General features: G+C 40.6%; 1 protein-coding gene across 4 annotated transcripts in view; it reads right to left on the bottom strand.

Moving 5' to 3' along the window:
* si:ch211-200p22.4 (phosphatidylinositol-binding clathrin assembly protein) overlaps nt 1–21,732 on the bottom strand; it is a 69,826-nt gene that overhangs the window by 35,277 nt on the left and 12,817 nt on the right. For all 4 annotated transcript variants that reach the window (XM_032544380.1, XM_032544382.1, XM_032544383.1 and 1 more), the window contains exon 2: nt 10,270–10,412. In XM_032544380.1, the coding sequence (XP_032400271.1) occupies nt 10,270–10,412 (143 nt within the window). The remainder of the gene's footprint in view (nt 1–10,269; nt 10,413–21,732) is intronic.

Genomic DNA, 21,732 nt, shown 5'->3' with positions numbered 1-21,732 from the left:
AGAGTACTTTGAAATCATTCTTTGAGACACAGGAAGCCAGTGTAAAGACTTCAGAAACTGGAGTGATGTGATCCAGTCTCTTGGTCTTAGTGAGGACTCGAGCAGCAGCGTTCTGAATCAGCTGCAGCTGTCTGATTGATTTTTAGGGAGACCTGTAAAGACCCCGTTACAGTAGTCAAGTCTATGAAGATAAAGGCATGGACAAGTTTTTCCAAATCCTGTTGACACATAAGTCACTTTAACCCTTGATATATTCTTAAGGTGATAGTAGGCTGACTTTGTAATTGTCTTAATGTGGCTGTTAAAGTTCAGGTCTGAGTCCATGACTACACCAAGATTTCTGGCTTTGTCTGTTGTTTTAACATTGTTGTTTGAAGCTGAGCGCAGACTTTTAATCGTTCCTCTCTTGCTCCAAAAACAACCACCTCAACCACCTCAGTACTGCTAATTAAACCTGGCACTTGAAGAGAGACTAGTGGAAGGAGTAAAACGACTCCTCTGAGGCACTATCTTTACGTAAAAGTGTGCAACTACTGAGCAAACATTAGAAGAGACGCTATAAAAACAAGATTATCTCATAATGGCAAAAAGGAAAATAAGAGGTATTATTCAGTTTCTTGGCATGCATGACTGGACGCTTATAGAGGTGGGAAAATGGGTTTTCGCCATTTCATGGAACATTAGTGGCTGCACTGCAGTTTGCCCTCTAAAACACATGTACAGCAAGGTATCAACATATATTGTGGATTTCTCGGACAAAATGACCACACGTACCTTCAGTATAAAATGCAAAGACGTCAGCCCTATCTCACTGGATACATTATAGTTTCATTCCCAAAGTGTGATGTAAAAGAGAAAAATGTTCAATTTCAATGTCAGAAAGCCACGCCCCTGCTTAGTTACTGTTGCTTTACCCGTTGAGGATTCAGTTGTAGACAGATGTAAACAAAAGCAGGCTTCTCATATCTATTCAGATCCAGCCGATTTTAGCAGCCGGAATTAAGCTAACGTAGCTTCCATGTGTTTGCAGGAAATTCAACAAATGACTGACTTTAAAAAAAACTCTTGTAATCTTGTAAAAACGATTCCTAACTACAGTATATACTTGATGGCTACAAACATTATATTATGCTAATAAACCCATGCTAAAGCCAAGATGTCCCATGTAAATGTCAGCTCATAACCAGTCCGTGATCAATGTAGAAGTCATGGAAACAGGCTGCTTGGATTACATACTTGTTCATATTTTCAAATCATTTTTAACTTTACAAGAGAAAAGGCTTTTAGGTTGACAACTGATAAGGTAACGTTAGCTTGGGCAATGCTGGCGGTGGTTGTTGGGAGTATTAAATGCAAGCAGCACGACAGAGCTACTAACATTAGCCTAAACTCTAACAGCATTAACAACCAGCTTCCTCACAAAAGGGGGAAATACAACACAGAGGATGGGACTTATCTTTTTTTTCTCTTCATGATACGTAACCCTACAAACGAATGTAGGCTAGTTACGCCAAGGTGGTTAAGTTTTCAATTCTGTTTGTTCGTCAGTCAGCAGGATTACGGAAAAACTACTGGCCCATTTTTCATGACACTTGGTGGAAGCGTGTAGCATGGACCAAGAAGAACCCATTACATTCCCCAGTAGTTAATAATGTGCTCCCTGTCCTTGGAAGTAATGCTCGGTTACTACGGTTGGTAGGAAGATAGTTATCCCCCCATGCTAACGATCTATTCAATACAATTTTGCCCTTGCATTTTGGGATTTGTAAAAGGCTAAAAAAATAAAACAACCCTCCAACTCGTTGCTGAATCGCCCTTAATACAGTGCAATGCACGCTACCTCAACATATAAGGAAATCCAAAGCTTGACAGGCCTTGTTATGGTTGCTAAGCTATGACTGGGCAATCGCTGTTCTGAGGTGGCGTCAGCAGATATTTCAAAAATCAATAATGGGAATCAGTACTGAAGACAAACACGTAACAAAATCAGATCCCTGGACGGACGGAGGCAGGCGCGCAGGCACACACACACGTTAAATTTGTTTATTTGCCTGAAGGAGCATAAGTAAGTGTGTGGTGAGGTTGTCAGCTCATCAGTGGTCACCCTGGAGTTTTTCATTTTTTGTTGTGATAGCATTTTTGACACACACAACACACCACACAACACACACACACACACACACACACACACACACACACACACACACACACACACACACACCACACACACACACCACACACACCACACACCACACAACACACACACACCACACACACACACACACACACACACACACACACACACACACACACACTGCCTCAACACTTATCATCTTTATGTTTACCAGACCAGAAGCTGATAGGAAGCCTGTGTGTGATGACTGTGTGTGTTTGTGTGCATTCAGGCTCTACACATTATCACAGGTGACCCCTATTACAGTCAGGGTGACCACACCACCCCCCCCCCCCACACACACACACACACACACACACACACACAGCTCCCCATCCCTGTTCACTTACACAGTGCTTGAGTCAGCAGATCTTTAAAGCCTCTCTTCTCTTGGTCTTATATTTTCCTTTTCTTCTCTTTTTCCTTAACTGCTTTTCTTCCTTCTCCTACACAGTCAAATAACCGTCTTTCACAATATGTCACCCACCCTATCTTTGCTTAAATCTCTGCCTCAGTCTGTGTCCTCGCTTTCCCAGAGGAGGCAGAGGAAGTGTAGTGATGAGAGTGCTTTGCTGACGTCACTGAAACAAATGGGCTGTACGCTATCTGGGGCACTGGTGGCGGGCGAGGTGGGTTGGGGGTGGAGACTCACACCGTAACTTTACACTGCCGTAAAGATACACAAACACTGTTGTCTCGCTCTCACACACACACACACACACACACACACACACACCTTACTGTTCCCTCCCTCCCTCACAAACACACCAAAGAAAAAGGAAAGCAGCATGTTCTGCTACCATCAGCACTTTCACTGGTGTCCTCGCCAGACCGTCCCTGTCTCCTCTCATGTCCTTAATGACTCTCACACTCTGTCTACTCTCTCTCTCTCTCCCCCCCATCTTCTCCTTCCTTTGCCCTACCACTTCTCTCTCCCTGTTTTAATGCACTCCATCCTACGCCTGCGTTCAGTTTTGATGTACAGAGTCACAGCTCTGTATTCTGATTCCGGGAGCACTTAGGTGCAATCAATCAGACTGTAATTTCCCTCGCTGACACTTACAACTATCCAGTACTGAAAAATAAAGGATGATCGGAAGGATGTCCGAGGACTTGACGTCCTTCAAAACAAACTCCCAGAAAAGGATTTCATGGTGGTGTTGTACAGTACCTTGCGGCCTGTCATATCTTTGTGCTGTGACATTCCTTGAAGTCACAGTAAACTGAGGAAAAACTATGGGGGCTTTTACTGTAAAAAAAAGGCAATTCATCATAAAAATAATGTTTAAGCCTGACAGGTTAGAGTTGGAGGTGGTTCCTTTTCTGCAGTGTTCAGCTAGGGAAAGCATGTATTCTTGATATTGAAGAACTCTTTCAAACAAAAGCAAATTTGAGGGGAGAAAGTCATTGTTCACACTGCAAAACACAGCTAGAATAATCAAAACGGCGACGGTTTTTTAACTGTAAGCATTAGAATAACTAAGATAAGGTATAAAAATCTCATGAACAAATCCAGTTCAGGACAAAACATCAGAATCCACTTCTAATAAAAAAGCTGTGCAGTAAACACCAATTTCAAAGATCAGACTGGGTGTACTGAAGAGGCACGTTCAGTTTTATTAACGCCCCTAGGGAGGTTATGTATGTTTTTTGGCCTGGTTTGTTTGTCAGCAGGATTACAAAAGAAAAATCTGGCCGGATTTCCATGCAACCTGGTGAAATGGTGTACCCGGGCCAAGGAAGATCCCATTACATTTCAGAGCAGATCCGAATCACAGGTGGATACACAAATCCCTTTCGTTAAAAGGTGCTCTAAGCGATGTCACGTGTGTTTTAGGCTACAACATTAGTTGTCACATTCAGCAAACATCTCCTCACTATCCGCGAGCTGCCTGTCCCCAGAACACTTTGTGGAGCTAGTCTAGTTTTGTTTGAAAATACTTTGAACGTCAACAAGAAGTAACGTCTCCCAACATCGCTTAGAGCACCTTTAACATTGAAAAATAGGGCATTTGTGCTGCATTCACGCGTTTAAGAATAATCGGAAAAATTAGTTTCTCACTGGGAAACTTGACACCGCAGTAACATTGTAACCTCCCTTGGCAGAGGTTGGTGCTCTCCAAGTACTCTTCTAGTTAGACAACGCTGGCGGCATGGCTCTTGGTACGGCAATATCCGCACTTTGGTGGAGACTGAAATATGTCAACAATTGTTACATCATAGATTGGAAATTAAATTGTGTACAGACATCCATGGTGCTCACAGGATGAGGCCGACTGCATTTGGTGATCCCTCGACTTATTGTCCAGCTCCCCCATGACAACTATTAGATGGATTTCCATCAAGTTTGACATTTGTAGAGTTGTAGGAGTAGTTGTAGCGGTCTGTGCTACTTTAAAAAAAAACTTTTGACAGATGTTTCTATTAAGATTTGAAATGTTTTGTCAAACGTCACTAAAATATTTGAAACTTTTTTTCTTCTCGTTCCATTACAGAATTGTGAGTGTTTGCGACAAGTTAGCCACCGAGTATCTGTGTACCACGGTAAATTAATCCTTCCTGGACACGTAAGAAACACACAGCATGAATTCCTTTTGTTCACAAGTTATATAAGTGGACGCTAGAATCCCCACAAACTGAAAGTTACATATAGCTACTTTAATGAAACCTAAAACAAAGAAGGCATTGCCGCAAAATATCTTATTACAATAAAAATAACTAAATCAGAATTGGAAAAATCTGTTGCAAGAAATGCTGAGGATTATGTGTCAAAACACCCATTTGAAGAAAAGCTTTTAGCTTTTCAAAAATCAATTTTTAAAATAACTGACTTCTATATGACCCCTTTCTGGCTCTCAGCCGCACACTCGTGTCTCGTACGATCATTTTGCTACATCTTTCCCCCATTCTCGTAATTCTGCAAGTAAATTAACCTCTCTCTTTTTATCATGCATCCTCACTTCCTCTCCACCTTCATATAACCTTGTTTAGGTCTCGAGTGGTGTAAGAGTTACACACTCCCAGGACAGAGACCCAGCAGTCTGAGCTCCCCCTGTCCAGAGATGGAGCACCCTAGAGGGGAGGGATGGGAGTTCCGAGGCTGCGGGTGAGGGGCTGTAAAATGGCTCACCCAGCCATTGTTTGGGGTTTCCTGCAGGATTGTTTTGGTACATATTGGCCTCATCACACAAAGGTTTGAAAGCAGAGGCTAATGCTGATACATAATAACAACTCAGACAATGGCTAGATAAGTAGTCAGGACTAAGAGCTCACACCATCCCTGCTTGTAGATTATTTCAAAATTTAAACTTTATGTATTTGTTACTCTATAAAGTTTGGTGACTAATACCGAGGAGTAGACACGATGCGATGCAAACTCCAGATCCTGCAGTGGTGTTTCTTTAAGATGAACTCTTAAAGTGGCTTTTTTACCAACACAATAGTGAAATTGGGATCAAAGTTATTGACTCACTCTTGATTGCTTATAAGATTCAGAGTGTCAATGGGGAGTGAGCCAGGATAGGCTCTTGGCAGGAAGGACAAACTGGAGATGAAGAACTGCATGAGTACCAATGCATTACCAGACACAGACGGACAACACACAAAATGCGCTAATACTCTAATCACGATCCCAGCCCGTTGACAAATATGGCAGCTGGGGCAAAGAAGAGATATTAAAACTTAATTCACCTGCTATTTGCTCTGAATGGTAAATTCCCACATTGGATTTGAAAGCAAGGGCTAAATAAATTACCAGGGACCAGCAGAATAAAACGGATTTTAAATGGCTGCCTTTTTGCTGGCATCCAGACCAACTTACAATGAAAAGACTCAATCTGAATATGCTCAGATATTACAGTCTGTTGATCCACAGGCCTTCAGGAAATTCAAAGCGAGCTGTAGTCCATATACCTTTTTGAGCTTAACCTAAACTACATGTTTTATAGTTTGGTCATGTGTGATGTGTTTCAAGCTTACATGTTTTGCGGTTTTCATTGCCACTGGACTACTAAAATGGTAATAACAACAATAAACCTACACTTCTAACAGTAATACCATTATTATTTATTTATTCATATGCCCCAATTGCTCAGTGAGAGGGTATGTATCCCGGTTGTCCTTGGTCAAGCTGAGATGACAGCCACTGAATGTCTGTTATGTTATGTATTCATGGAAATTAATATTCAAATTTGGAATGTTGAAGGTAAAAACTAAAGGCTGATACCGATACCAGCAATTTGAACTGAATAATAAAAAATAAAAAAACAGTCCTTTCAACCTCTAATTCTTTTCTTTAGCTCCTCTTCTTACCCCTTTTTATTCCCTCTATATCTCCTTCTTTCCTTACCATTTACTTTCTCTATCTCCTTCATTCCTCATCTATCTCATTCTTTCCTTCCTTATTCTCCAATCTTTTTCTTCCAATCTTCCTTTTCTTCTTTTCCTTCTTTCCTTTTCAACCTCAAACATCTCCTTTGATCCTCCCTTCCCCCTACCTTCAGTTCCTTCTTCCTCCTTTTCTCCTTCTTCCTCTTTTTCTTCTGTACTCACAGTCCTTCTCAAATACCCAATATATTGTGTTGATGCAATAATAATAAAAAAACAATAACCTTTTACTTTTATGTCCCAAAAATATGCATTCATGCAGTTTTTCCTGAGCTTAAGCTTTAATGTTGAAAGGCCCTGAAAGCACAGCACAGAGTCCTGAGGAGACTAAAACACTGTCACTGAAACCCCCACAAATGAAATTACTTTAGGTTTAGCAGCTTTTTAAAGCAGGGTGAACCGAGAAAATAACCTTTCATGGTGGAGCTTTCATTACATCAGAAGTGGGCCAATATCTGATATGTAAAGTGACACAAATCAGTCGGCTATATTAATGATTGTATCCATCATAACATAACACAATCTGTGGTGGCCCTTAAAATAAAAAAAAAAGGGTTAAAAAAAGCCGCCTGACTTAATTCGATTGAAGTGCTCTGTACTATCGGGAGCATTTATTGGACATTGTACAAGGCCATCTTCAGGGTGCCGGCAGAGCTGGAACCAGTCAGCGTGTTGATCTGAAAAGGAATGTACAGTCTATTGACCCCAATTCTGTGGGTCTGTGGTTTCTAATTTTACGGCCAGATTTCTCTCAGATCTGACTATAATGGATGGGACAGCTATGGTGGAGCAGGGACACCTGGCCACTGGGCCTCGGTCAGCACCACCGGCCTGACAGGCCTGATGAATGCAGGCTGATGAGTACACACACTTGCTCTACTACGGCCTGGTGCCTCGCTCTGCGGGACTAAAGCAAGAATGCAGTGCTGTAATGCATTGCAGGTGGGTTTGAATGGGCGTTTAAATGACTGTACATTATATTAGCAGCTTCCACTAAAGAGCAGCATACTGCCAATAGAAGACTGTATTTTCCATGTCGACTGTACTTGAATTATTACTAACTCTAATGCTTTAATATAACTCATGTAGTATGGCTTTTTCATTTGGGGAACAAGATTACCATTCGCATTTCATATCCACTGCTCGACTTGTTTTACTTGCTACAGGGCATAGTGAAAACAACACAATGTGATAACAGGTATTAATATGGCTTTGGTTCTAAAGATGCTGTTACTTCAATATCACTTCACAATGGATTGAAAACAATCAACAACAAAAAAAGGAATGTAAAGCTATATTAACATACAAAAAGATCACTCTCTCTTAACTTAGTTATCGTTGACAAGAATAAGAATGTACCATTACAGAAACAAAGTGGTTGTAAATGATCTCTGCAAACCCTTCTTATGTCATGCAGAAATGAGGGATTAGCATAGTGTTCCCATCATTGTTAAGTCACTCTAGCTGAGACATCAACATCAAAAAAGGTTCAGTCTGACAGCGACAACTCTGGGATAAGTCAGCCTACAGCTTGGGAATACCTCTTAACCACTTCCTGCCGCTCTGCGGTGACCTACTTAGCATGATTGGGTTTTATTTAATAATAATAAAAAAAATCTTTCTGGGAATTTCCACAGCTTGAGCAAAACGTTTAGCACAGAGTCTTCTGATGACCTGATGTCTCTCTGAACTGTATGTGAGGTCCTGGCTTGTGTTAGTCAGTTATGCACCTCTACAGCCAACATAAATCTAATGTTGGTCTAATTCTCTACACCTAATATACTATTTTAGCAGCTGTGCAATCAGCCCGGCTGCTGTTTGGGTGTCAGTGAGTTAAGAGGCTTGTTTCAGACAATGACCCCACACGGGAGCCTTCATCTTTTCAGAGGAAGTTTATATTAACGTAATAAACAAGGAACCAACTGAAGGAAGCGTTGCATAATGTCGAAACAAGTGATTCGGACTAAACAAGGAAGCAATGCTTCCCTATTTTATTTGGAAATTGAAAGGAATGTGCTACAGGGTGTGTCTGTTTTTGAGTGTTTGACTGCTGAGTGTGTGCTTGTATACGAGAAGGTCTTTGCATGTAAGCTGGGTATTAGCACACAATGTATAGAATATGTATAATGTGCACCCAGCCGCCCATGACAAAACCCACTTTTGGTTACAGGGAATTACCCAGTTTTACAAAGACGTTTATCAAAAATGGATACAGTCAGCAGAAAATAAGTAAAACCACTACAAAGTAAATGCCGCTACAAGTCAAGCATCAGGTTAGCTTAGAGCAAAGACAGGAAACAGCTAGCCTGGCTCTGTTCAAAGGTTATAAAGTCCACCTGCCCACACCGCTAAAGTTCATTAGAAAATGTGTTATATCTTTCTTGTTTAATTCGTACAAACAGAGAAGAGTAAAAGCAACGCTTTACGCCAAGCTAAGCTAACTGGCAGTAGCTTCTTTTTCACTGTACAGACACCAGAGTGGTATCGATCTTCTCATCCAACACTCAGAAAGAAGGCAAATAAATAAATAAATGTGTTTCCCTAAATGTTGGAAACGTTTCTTTAAGTTAAATTACCAGCATTGTAGGGGGAGGGGAGGGGAGGGGGGCTGCACAGAAAATAAGGTCGCACTTTATAGATACAAAATGGATATACATAAGAGTAGGCATACTGCATATCACACAAAGTACTGCATAATCTAGAGATCAAACATTCGATGGTGTGATTAAAGGAAATACATCACAACAAAGCAAACACACTGTCCTTGGATTTTCAATAAATATACCAGTCGAGTAAGCTCCAAATGGCACCAGTCCATCTGAATATGAAAGGGGATTTTTTGTTTTCTACCAGTTGGGTTTTAAAGGAATTGCGTTCTGAATTATTAACAGTCCGCATACTAGAGATTTAATGTAAATGCAAGCTACAATAGTTTTTTTGAAGAGCAAAATGTTCTCCATTTCCATCTTGTTAGAAATTAATAAAATTGTCAAATCTGAACGAATCTCTCCTCTCCCTTTCAGAAGCCGCACTGCCACATATAAATTGAAACATTGTGCTGACTTGATCCTCGTCGTGCAAAAACAGTACAACATCTGGTCAAAAGAAATCCCAATTAAAAAATACAAAAGTTCTTCCAAACAGCGGAGATTGGTTGAATTTTATTTTCCCAATTATTTCAAGTTTCAAAGTCTGCAAATCCATAGAGGGACCGTGTTATTCTTCCAGCTTTCAAGTGTATTTTTTTTTTTTTATTAAGTTAATTAATTTGATTATTCATTTGATTCCATCCTTGTCCCCCATCTCGCTTTCTGCTCATACTGAGCTAATTAATTTCCGCGCACTCCACAGCCATTTCTATTATTCACGCTGTGTGTCCAATGTGTACAATAGCTGCACACGTCGTTTGTATTCCAGTCACCCTCCCACCTCCCGCACTGTTGATCCTAATGCTGAAATGAACATGTTTAAATGATCCAAATGTGCATGCATGTTTACATTTATGAATGTGTGGGAGAGACAGACTTGAGTATTACTACAACTTGCTGATGTAGCCTCTGTTGACTTCCCTGGAGGGGTTTTCATTTGTGTGACTGTATGTACAATATGTATGTACTGTATGTGTGTGTGTGTGTGTGTGTGTGTGTGTGTGTGTGTGTGTGTGTGTGTGTGTGTGTGTGTGTGTGTGTGTGCGTGTGCACGCCTCCTACCTCGTTGCCGTACATCATGAGGTGGTGGGTGGTGATAAGGGCTTTGAAGACCACCACCCAGCTGGAGTTTGCCGTGCGCTCAAACAGCGTGTCCGCCAGCTGGGGAATGCTCACATTCATCTCATTGGTGCAGTGGATCAGATCTGGCAGGAAGAAAAGAGACACACAAAGAGTTACACAACAGTAGTAATGAGAGAGGCTTTAAAAAAAAGTTTTGATAACCCCGAGCAACGGAGAATTGCTTTTCACACAGAGACAGAAAAATGCAGATTCACAGACCACGGAGCGACAGAATGACGAACACAGCGTACACACTTCAGCTGAATTCTTCAGTGAATAAAGTGTGCAGGACAGGTGCTAACTGAAGGACCTTTTCTTTTTTTCCATTCTTTTCCTCCGCTCTCTGCACCAGCTCCTTCTTTTTTGTTCTCTATAGAGATATATCAGCAGAAGTTCATGAGGCATTTATTTACCAAAAACCTGCAGGAAAATAGAACCTTCGAACGCAAAAAAGTCAAGTTACACAACTCGCAGCCTTAGCAACTAGATAAGCAGGACAACTAAGATGTTTTGATATACACAAGTAAACAAGGGCAAATAATATAAGTTTTAACTCTTTTATGTCCTTGTTGAAGTATGCGCCACAGCCAGCCATTGGATTCTTAAAAGATTACTTAAACTCATGTATTTAAAATCCATTTAAAATGTATGTATTACTGTATACTTTTACAATTATTCACAACTTCTTCGTAGTGGTCCTCACCCTATTTAGTCTACTGTTAAAATAATATATACAGTCTATGGTATGGTCTTTGCTAAATAACAATTGTGATGATCTATTCATCATGAAAGTACATTTTCAAAAAAAAAAATATTTAAAAACTCAATGTGAATGCTCCATGTTTTGGTTTTCACAGTCTTCTATGGTTCTGGATTGTCACAATCCAGGGCAGCGGTTTTCAGATTACATTAGGTGCTTACATAATAGCAAAATGATTCTCCAATGTTTGTCTCAGTTAGTTTTTAAAAATGATATCGGATTAGTAAACAGGATGTGCCTTTGTAACATTGGATGAATGGTTGCTGATAATGGGCAATCTAGATACTGCATTAAAGACCAGCCCCCCAAACTTTTGGCTGGCAGTGTAAATGCATTTCTTAACACTGTAGCAACATACAAGTAGAAAAAAATATATAGTGTAGCTGAATTATGACCAAGAAAAGAAGAAATAATGAAGAAAATATATTCATTTACACAATGAACGCTTACTTCTTTGTTACCATTTGCAGATTCAGAAAACCCCAGATACTGTATGTAGACATTTGCGAGTCTGAGTATTTCACATTCAACTTAGAGGAGACAGAAGTCCTATTTCTTTTACACAAGAGCTTATCGAGCTGTCGATGCATAAAAACCTCTTTAATTTACCACGAGCCAACTTTATTTGCAAGGGGCTCGATAAGATCTGACCAGATACTAACAGCTTGGCACTGCCTCATCGTTCGCACCACTTTGGTTGAGATCGATTTGAACAGATTCTTGTTCAGGTCCCCAAGCTTATTAAAAAGATGCAGTGTCTTTACTCACAACAGGTAACACACACACACACACACACACACCACACACACACACACACACACACACCGATCCTCTCAAGCAGAGACATCAATACAAACACACACTGCTAAACCAGATATCAGTTTTTGTTGTTTCAATTTCCTGGCGCTCTTAATTCCTTCATCTTTACCTCCAACCTGTCTCTCTCTCTCTCTCACTCCATCCACCTCCACTCTCCATCCTTTGTTCTTCACCGTAGGACATTATGAGCTGGCAGCTCACACACACACCTGGTAACTACGGAAACAGCTTCTCATTAAACTACTATAGGACTGTAGCAGGAATGGTCCCGCCGGGAGACTTCATCAACATAATCAGGTGCACGCACACGTGCACTGATTCGATGAAACCCATCTTCGCTCTTTCCTTCACTTACTTAGCGCACACACACACACACACACACACACACACACACAACACACACACCACACACACACACACACACACACACACACACACACACACACACACACACACACCACACACACCCACACACACACACACACACACACACACACACACACACACACACACACACACACACACACACACACACATCACTCAGCATGACACCACTCCCAAAACACAGAACACACCATGTGGTGGGCTATTTAGTCAATACAAATGAGTGTCATGTAATACAAAAGGTACATAAGAGCATAATACATCCATTTAGCTGCATTTAGTGCTGTGAGTGACAGCCGAGTAGAACAACGTTTGGTTAGCGACTAACAGATTGTATCTGAATTGCAGTTTTCAACTGGGATTTCATGCCTATGGGGAAACGTCCCAGGCTACATGAATGCATCAGCATGTTGAACGAGTCCTGTCAATACTAGCCTTGCTCTTACTGTCATCATCACCTTGTCTTTCTGTCTTTTCTGGCTCTCTGTAACATCCCCCCCTCCTCCCCGGTACTCCATTCCCTGCGTGATATCACCAATGCTGATTAGATCAAATTCTCATCTTTGAACCGGGAACAGACATTAAGAGCGACTGGTGGCTTTGTTTTCAATCTTTCTACTCCATCTCTTTTATTTTATCTGCTGCTACCTTTTTTTTCCCCTTCCACATTCTGTTTAACAGAGCTCATGTTTATTTCAACAGTGGTGTGAGAGAGAGAACTAAAAGAAGGACTGATTAGGTCTGTGGGGAACACGGGTGCACGAGTGTGTATGTGCATGAGTGATAATGTAAACGGGGTACATGTGCTGACTTAATCGGGCATTAAGGGTGAAAAAGCATTAGATGCCACTGATCCCAGAGCAGGGGGAGAAAAAAGGGAAGGCGATTGAGGCGTACTCATGGCACAGAAAAATGGAGGGTAGTGGTAAAGAGAACAGAAAGGGGAGAGAGAGAGAGAGAGAGAGAGAGAGGAGAATACGAGTCAAACACAGAGGTAGAAAGCGAGAAAACCACGAGTGACCAGGAATAAAGGGAAAGGAGAAAAAGATGAGACATGAGTGTCTCTTCATCCGGACAATTTGCAAGAATCCACACAGCTCAACATGCCTCCTCGCCTCGTTTTATCTTTCCTCTCTTTCTCGACATGGTAGGCAGCAGAAACAGGTCAGAGGATGGGTTTCTCCCCCCCCCCCAAAGCAAACCCTGAGCAATTATTCTGACCAAAAATGGAAAATACACAAAATGCAGTCATCAACAATCCTCGACTGCAAGGCTCTGATTGACACGTTCAACGCCCCGCGAGCAATTACCAGCACAAAGGCTGGCCAAGGATTCTGACTAGGGCTGCACGGTTACGGCCAAAATGATAATCACGATTCTTTTGATTAATATTGAGATCACAAATTGTATTGTCACATAGGCTATTTATAACTGCGTTCACATCCACATTGTGCTACATTCCACTTATGTTGAAGTTGTATGTTGCATGCCCAGTTATCTACCAGACAAAATATCACCGGGGATTTTGGTACCTCATTACGGTGCCACTTAAATGTCTGTGTTGCTCTCTGATGCTCCGAAACAGACAATGGAGGCAACAGGAACACCGCTGCATGTCACGCTATTAAACACTGATTACACATTATAGAGCAGGTAACGTTAGATACAGTAGTAACTGGATTAACAAGGCTGAAATGCAAAAAAAAAAGAAAAAGAGAAAAAAATGAACGGTTGTAGTGTAACTGTATTTCACGGAGGATTCCAACAGTGGGATGTACAGTCTGCCCCTAAAGCTATGAGCCAAGGCTTTTTGCCTTGGCTGCACTGGTGCTCCTAACCTTTTTATTTAGGTGCACCAACGCAAAATTTAGGTTCAACCAAAGGTTTCCTTGCGTCGCCGTTAACAATTTCAATTTGATGCAGACATATTACAAGGTAGTTTAACAACAGAGAACCGAAGCTCATTGTAGAAGAAAATCTAACAATGTCACAAATCTCTCTTTGCTACAAGTATACTTTGAAAGCTGAAGTCGAATGGCCTTGGTGGGAACTTGACTGTTTGGATATACAGTACAGGCTAAAAGTTTAAACACACCTCCTCATTCAATGAGTTTACATTGTAGATTATCACGGAAGGCATCAAAACTATGAATGAACACATGTGGAATTATGTACTTAACAACTAAGTGTGAAAAAGGCTCATCAAGAGAATGCCAAGAGTGTGCAAAGCAGTAATCAGAGCAAAGGGTGGCTACTTTGAAGAAACTAGAATATAAGACATGTTTTCAGTTTTTTCACCCTTTTTTGTTAAGTACATAATTCCACATGTGTTCATTCATAGTTTTGATGCCTTCAGTGATAATCTACAATGTAAATAGTCATGAAAATATAGGAAACACATTAAATGAGAAGGTGTATTCAAACTTTTGGCCTGTACTGTAATTAGTCTATTCTGCATATGGTTAGAGTCGCTTTGCCAGAACTTCCTCCACCACAGCGCTGCCAAAGAGGGTCTGGCTAGTCCACACAGCATTCCAGGATGGGCAAAAAACATGCTCGAGTTTATTGGCAATTCTTTAAACCAATCCCAATGGTCTTGGGCGGCGCTGAGGACCGGGAAAAGCTGCGGTGCCGCTGCAAAATCGCCTCGGGAAGGAACTGGTTTTGGTTGATTGTGTAGGTTCAAAAGTTGTTTTAGAATTGCAACAGAACGTTCAGACTGGACAGATCTTTTAGCTAGCTGTCTGGATCTGAGAAAAGGTTAACCATAGTCTTCATATACCAATTTAAAATGCCAACACAAAGGAAGTCCAAAGGCAGCAGATATCCGGCGTAAATGAGTGAAATCTGGCAGAATTTCCATCTGCAACGGAGCAATCCTGGAAGTGGACTGTCAAGGATATAGACAAGCATAAGGTTAACCCATTACTTATAAGGCTGTGCCATATGGCGGATAATCTTATACAAATCATAATTTTTACTCAACACGGCTTTTGTAACAAGACATATTAAATAATTGGACTGCATTACATTCATATGTGTGGTTATTTTGAGTATAATAGTGTTATTCAGATGAAGAGTGCACACTTTAAGTTTAAGTGTGAGGCTGAATAAATGCTCCTAATATGACAAATTATGAAGTATAATGATAACGTTTCCACATTACATATCATTTACCTACAAACAAAATGTTCTGATTCGTCCCTTGGGACTGGCAAATTTGAAAACTGACAAATTCTGGATTATAATTACCATTTTTTTTATATCATTATTATTATTATTATATCATATTGTCCGTTCTCATGTACAATGTGTTTATTGGTTGCAACAGAGCTGTGGATCAAGAAATAATTTCAATATGATCGGACTTTTAAAAAAATTAGAACAACATTTTGGGAAATCCACTTAGTGAAATCTAATAAAATTTATGAAATCAACACCACTCAATAAATATGAAGCTACAGCCAGATTTTATCACCACACAAATAGAAATGTCACCGTGCTGTTCCTCCCTGCTTCCATTCTTCATGCTAAGCTAGCTACCTGCTAGTTTCATATTTAGCATACAGACACAAGAATCATATCAATCATCTTATTCAAATGTCAGCAATAAAGCGCAATAGGACAATTTTCCAAAATGTTGAACCAATCCTTTGAGATGATTATGATCACTTCATTGCTTAGCACTAAATGAATAGACATATTGGAGTTCTTCGATAATGCCTTTTAGGAATGAAACAATGTATTAGCAAATGATCAATTCATAATATCGGATTAAATTCAGATAAAACGAGCAATTTGAACACGTCGCAGGGAATTTATGACAGACACTTTTCCCTATTTTCTGACATTTAATAGACAAAATGATTGATTAATTAATTGGGAAAATGGCTTAATTTTTTTCTTCTTCCTTTCTTCCGTAGGCCTTCTTGTCTCTCTTACATTTAGTTTTCCCTTCTCTGTTTATCTTGTCTGACTGTTGCTGCATTGTGCAAGATCTCTGCATTGTGACAAGCTAACACACGTGGGAGGAAGGGCTGCTGAGTAGATGTGATCTCATTCCCGACAGTAAGCTTCTCTGTCCCTCTCTGATCTGAGCTCCATTGTTACTGGACATCTGTGGATCTGTGGGCTCTTGATTGAACCACAACAGTGCAGAGACGTCCTGGTACCAAGGGACCAGTGAACAGTAAGAGCTCAGGATCGGAATCTGATTTAAAAAACAAAACAAAAAAAAACATGTGTCCTTGGTACCCTTTGATGTAATAAACCAATAGAAATCTATCAATATTTTGTAACATTGGTATTTTGTGCCAGTAAGCATCTTTACCCTGAACTTGAGGGAATTCCTGTTTATGGTGGGTGAGTGAGTGAGTGAGTGAGTGAGTGAGTGAGTGAGTGAGTGAGTGAGTGAGTGAGTGAGTGGGAGAGAGAAAGCAGGTGGCCAGATCAGAGCAGAGCAGAGGAAGAAAGGCAGGAGGAGGAGACCGAGATCACATCTGTACCTTCTATCTGGGCTCTACTTTCTAACAAAATTACACTTCCCGTTTCTATCCAGCTCATGTGTTGCTAATACAACATGGTCACTAGTTATCCAACTCACACTTTAAACCTCTTCCTTCCTTATTCAATTCTGCCAAAGGGGATCAACTAGTACTATACGATGACCCAAAAAAGGTGCCAAAAATGAAAAGAATCAGGAGAAAACAAACAAAGATTAGAATGGAATAGGCTAGTTTTTAGGTTAACAAAAAGGCCCGTATCAATTATTTATTCAAACAATATCATGTTGTTTAAATAAAGCTTTCATAGAGGAAAAGCATTTTTTTCCCTTTTCCATTTGACAGGTTTTTATTCATTAATTGATCATTTTGTTTAATTACATTTACCAAAAACCTATTGGTTGCTTAAAATATTCACCCTTAAGTTCAACCTTTAATAACTGATGTTTTGGCCATTTGCCGTCAGCAGAAACACAACACTATTAATAACTAAAATATTAGGCGGTTGACCTATTAACAGTTGCCACAGAGCAACACTAACATTTATTCTGGGTCATGTTTCTGTACAACTGACAATTGTAAGTCTGACACTCACTCTCCTTTTAGCTCCGTTTCGCTCTCTATCAACTATCATCTCTTTAGCTGCTATATGCTCCCTATATGCTATATGCTTTGTTCACCAGCTGGTCACTAACTGTGTTTCAAGCAGGACAGGTGGTGTTCAAAAGGTATTTAGGAACCCACCTAACTGCCTGATGGAGCTGAAAACAATACTGAAAAAAAAAAAGTCTGTCTGGCTGTAGCTTTTAAAGCTGGTATCAGTTGGTACGGAGCAGTATCTTGCAAGTTAAAGGGATCAGTGGACTTCACAATCAGTCTTAACACCAAGATTTGGAGAGTGGGATCTGGATAATTCAACAATACCTCCTGGTGGGCTTGAGTCTGAGGTGGATTAACCCTTATGACCAGACCTGCAAGCCTTTACTCAATCATGTCTTGACATCTTTTAAAGCCTTGGTCGGGCATGACGGGACATCAGTACCTTGCTTTGTGTGCTTTACACAGTTTTCACCACCAAGGGAAGGCCAGGTCCACATAGCTGGGATTCCTAACAAGATGGCTCTGTGGAGAACATATCTGGACTAATCTCCAAGACTTTACACATTTATGTGAGATTCTTCTGAAGACAGTATGTTGACAACGGCGTCAAAATACTTTGAAGAAACACATGACTGTGTGATGTAATCATTGTGACCTTCTTGAAAACACCACCAAGATACAGCAACGTCCGTTATTTTCTTCATTTAGTGGTTTCTCACTTTGCTCAACCTCATTGCCCAGAGATAGTGATTTCATCAGCAGTGCAGAATATCACTGCAATGAATCTCAGACATAGACACTAAACACAATCACTAAACTGGGCTACTATCTGGAAATTTAAGAATATCGGAATCAGGCCTGGGAATGGTCAGTTTCCCTGCTCACGGACACCTTCAAATGGACACCTTCAAACTTAGATGAATATGAATATTTTGGACAACATGCAGCCTGAAAAAGTCTTTTAGCTAGGCCAAACTACTTTATAGCTTGAATAAAAAAAAAAAGTGGTCATATGTAGGGCTATTGCGGTATTGATTTAAAAAAAATACACAAATAAATAAATAAAAACATTTGCACAAAGCAAGCTGAGCCACTTTTCCATGTTGATAAAAGCATTAAAAAAGAAAAAAAAATAAGACAAAAAGAAATCAAGGATCATTTAGAATGGATAAAATGTGCGATTGGGGCAGCCTCTAGCTCACTCAGTAAGAGCGTTCACCCCGTGTTGGCTGAGTCCGGCAGCGGCCCGGGTTCAAATCCGACCTGCGGCCCTTTGCTACGTGTCATCCCCCATCTCTCTCCTCCTTCCATGTCTATCCACTATGATAAAAAGGGAAAAGCCCCAGAAAAAATCTTTACGTGCAATTATTTGCAAGTTAACTGTGACATTAATGCGATTAAATATTTTAACCGTTTGACAGCACTACTCTAAATGTCTAACTTTATTCCAGCGTTGTCATTAAGAGGCCGACTTTGCAGCAGGAATACTGATCGGCATCAGAGCATGTGAGTGGAGCAGGAGCAAGAGGGAAGATTTTGGATGGAGGGCAAAGCTGATGTTTAACAAATTCGAGTGCCCGATATACACAGCTTGCTTTCGGCTGCCGTTTTGCTGGCGGATGAACCAGGATCTCCGGGCTGTGGCACCGTCATTTATGTTTGGGCGGGCATCATTTATCGGATAAATACTACGCAGCAGGGGGAATTCCGTGAGGAGAGGAAATTCTGGGTCCTCCACTCCATGCATTCAGCAGGCACGTCGTTCGATTCAGCAAGAACGCATCCATTATTAAAACAGATAGATAGGCTACTGAACGCTGCTTATTGGCAGTAACACGCTAATAAGAACTACATTTTACTGTCTTTCTTTTCCCCAACTACTACTACTACATCTTCCAAGACCTGGAAAACACCTATTATCTCCAGATGTTTTCAGGATTCCTGCATGATCAAAAGAACCTAAAGAAACCAAACTTAACTAATACACTTCTTTGTTTATCTCAGAGGGATTTTTCTCTTCTGGTTTCCTCTTTCAAAATGAGGTCAGAAGTCAACAACACAACGGAACAGCCCCTCTGTTGCTTGTGGGGACTCAATGTCTTACTGAAGGACACTGCCACGGGGTGGATACTTGCCGACGACAGGGCTTGAATGTTGGCCGTCCAGTTGAAGGACGACGTCTCGAACTGCTCGACCACCCTGCGGCTCTGATCACTCCACAGGGAATTGAGATCATGAAGGTTTAATAACACTGCTAACTGAGCAAGGGTACCGCCGCAGAGTTGACTGGCCTTCACTCAGAGTGTGTACTGAGTAACAGGGCGGCGTGCGTACACATTAACACACACCACACAGCTGAAACACCAGACACAGGAGTGCAGCCCCAATCTGTTAAAGATTAACACTCTGCGGTATCAGCACCTCGTCTGGCATGTACTAGTAATCTCCTTCTCTCCTCTGTCTGTTTCTGTGTTAGGGACCGCAGACGGGGTTTGCTTCAAAAGAGGATTCCCTGTCCACCCCCCCCACCCCCCTCCTTTCTTCCCCTCTCAAATCATTCTGATAGGAGGTGTAGAGAGCTGTGAAGAATTGTAAGACTTCTAAGCCTGCTAAATTAGAAAAAAAGAACACATTTCTGTGCCTTTTTTGGCTTTACAATCACACTGAACCCTAACTAACAGTGCTTTTCGTAAACACTATAAAGGGTGGATGAATATGACAACTCTCGTTGGTGCTCACAGGGAAAACAAAGCTTTTTCCTCCATGATGCAGTACACGTCCGTCCCATCCCTTTCTTTCTATGATCGCTCACCTCGCTGCCAACACAATCAAAAACACAAAAGAGGTTTTATCATTGATCTGTATTTATGTTCGTATTGTCAGACGGATTCTCGGGGAAAGAAAAACAGTAATTTGACTGACTGTCTTCGGGCAGCAGCGATATTAACTGGTAGCATTTACGAGTCCCAAACAAATTGTTTTATTCTTATTGCAGTTGTTTGATAAGAAAAACCAGAAAAATGACAATGACAACTTAATTGTGTCTCCCACTGTTAAAAGAGAAAGAAAAAGCTTTCATGGAGAGAAGGAGGGAACAGAATGAACAAATAGTTCAGTGTTTTTGTGTATTGCCACTTTAGCTTTTTTTTTTTATGTATGTGAGATATGTGAGTGTATGTGTTTGTTGTGGTTGTCTAAGCTACTGGATATCAAAAATTTCCCTGTGATGAATAAAGTATCTATTTATCCATCTCTCTTTCTTTTGAGTGGACAACGCTCTGAAAATGAGCTGAAATTGTGGCAGAAATTAAAAGTTTCTTTTATCTTATGTAGACTGGACAAAATCAAATTCCATTCCCCGTTGTTGTCAGTTAGCTGATAACAGAAACAGAAAATGTGTCAAAGAGAACCCCTAAACATACTCCGCTATGATAAAACCGACCCGGACTATTTGGATTATCTAAGAATGCTTGGTTGGACAGAAGTCGTTTTCACGTGTAAAATGGAACATTTTTCTCCACCTCAGTGTGGACATGGAACGTGGTAGAGAAGAAGAGAGAACAGTAGGCTACTGATTTGGACATTATAAAAAAAAAAGAAAAAAAGATTGGGTTCTGTCATGTTTGTAGTCTAGTATACTATTGCTTAATCACTGTTGTAAATGAAATGATAGCAATGCAACTCTGAAACGCTTTCCTACAACTAGAGAATAAGAATATAAAAGTATAGGAACTATTTTGATAATATTTGCATGTTAATGCAAGAAGATTCTATAGTTCCAGCTTTTATCTGGTGTTTCTTGGTCTTATGTGATGCATTAATTGAACAAATTAGGATTTGGGATTGAAAAATGAGCAATCTGATGACATGATGAAATCGTGCCCGGCATTTTTCAGCCCAGATAAATAACCGATAACCATCACTCTCTGTTAGCTATAACACGATTAAAATGTGTACAAGCTGAAAAAGAAGGCTAGCGTGCCACAGTCGCCACTTGAAGTGACGGTGGAGTTCTTGCAGTATTGTAAATACTTGTGACCTAATTATTTAAATTGTTTAGCCCTATTGAAGAATGATTTCAAGCAGCAAAGTAGCTCGCTTTTAAATTTAGCATTAGTGCTCGATATCTACCAAAACTCAAGAGTTTAGGCATCAGAATCTGAACCCGGACAGAAAATGCAATGGGACGATGGGGAGAAAAGGTGAAAGGATGGAGCAGAAGAAATAATAAAGAGAGGGTGGGGAAAAAAGGATTAAGACGAGGAGGCAGAGTGGAGAAACTAAGACAAAGTGCCACCACAAGTTGGTCTACTAATAGACTAGTAGACCAACCAATAG

This window comes from Etheostoma spectabile, chromosome 19 (genome assembly GCF_008692095.1).
Source record: "Etheostoma spectabile isolate EspeVRDwgs_2016 chromosome 19, UIUC_Espe_1.0, whole genome shotgun sequence".
In the NCBI taxonomy this organism is placed as follows: Eukaryota; Metazoa; Chordata; class Actinopteri; order Perciformes; family Percidae; genus Etheostoma; species Etheostoma spectabile.
This window is presented reverse-complemented; position numbering and strand designations above follow the sequence as displayed.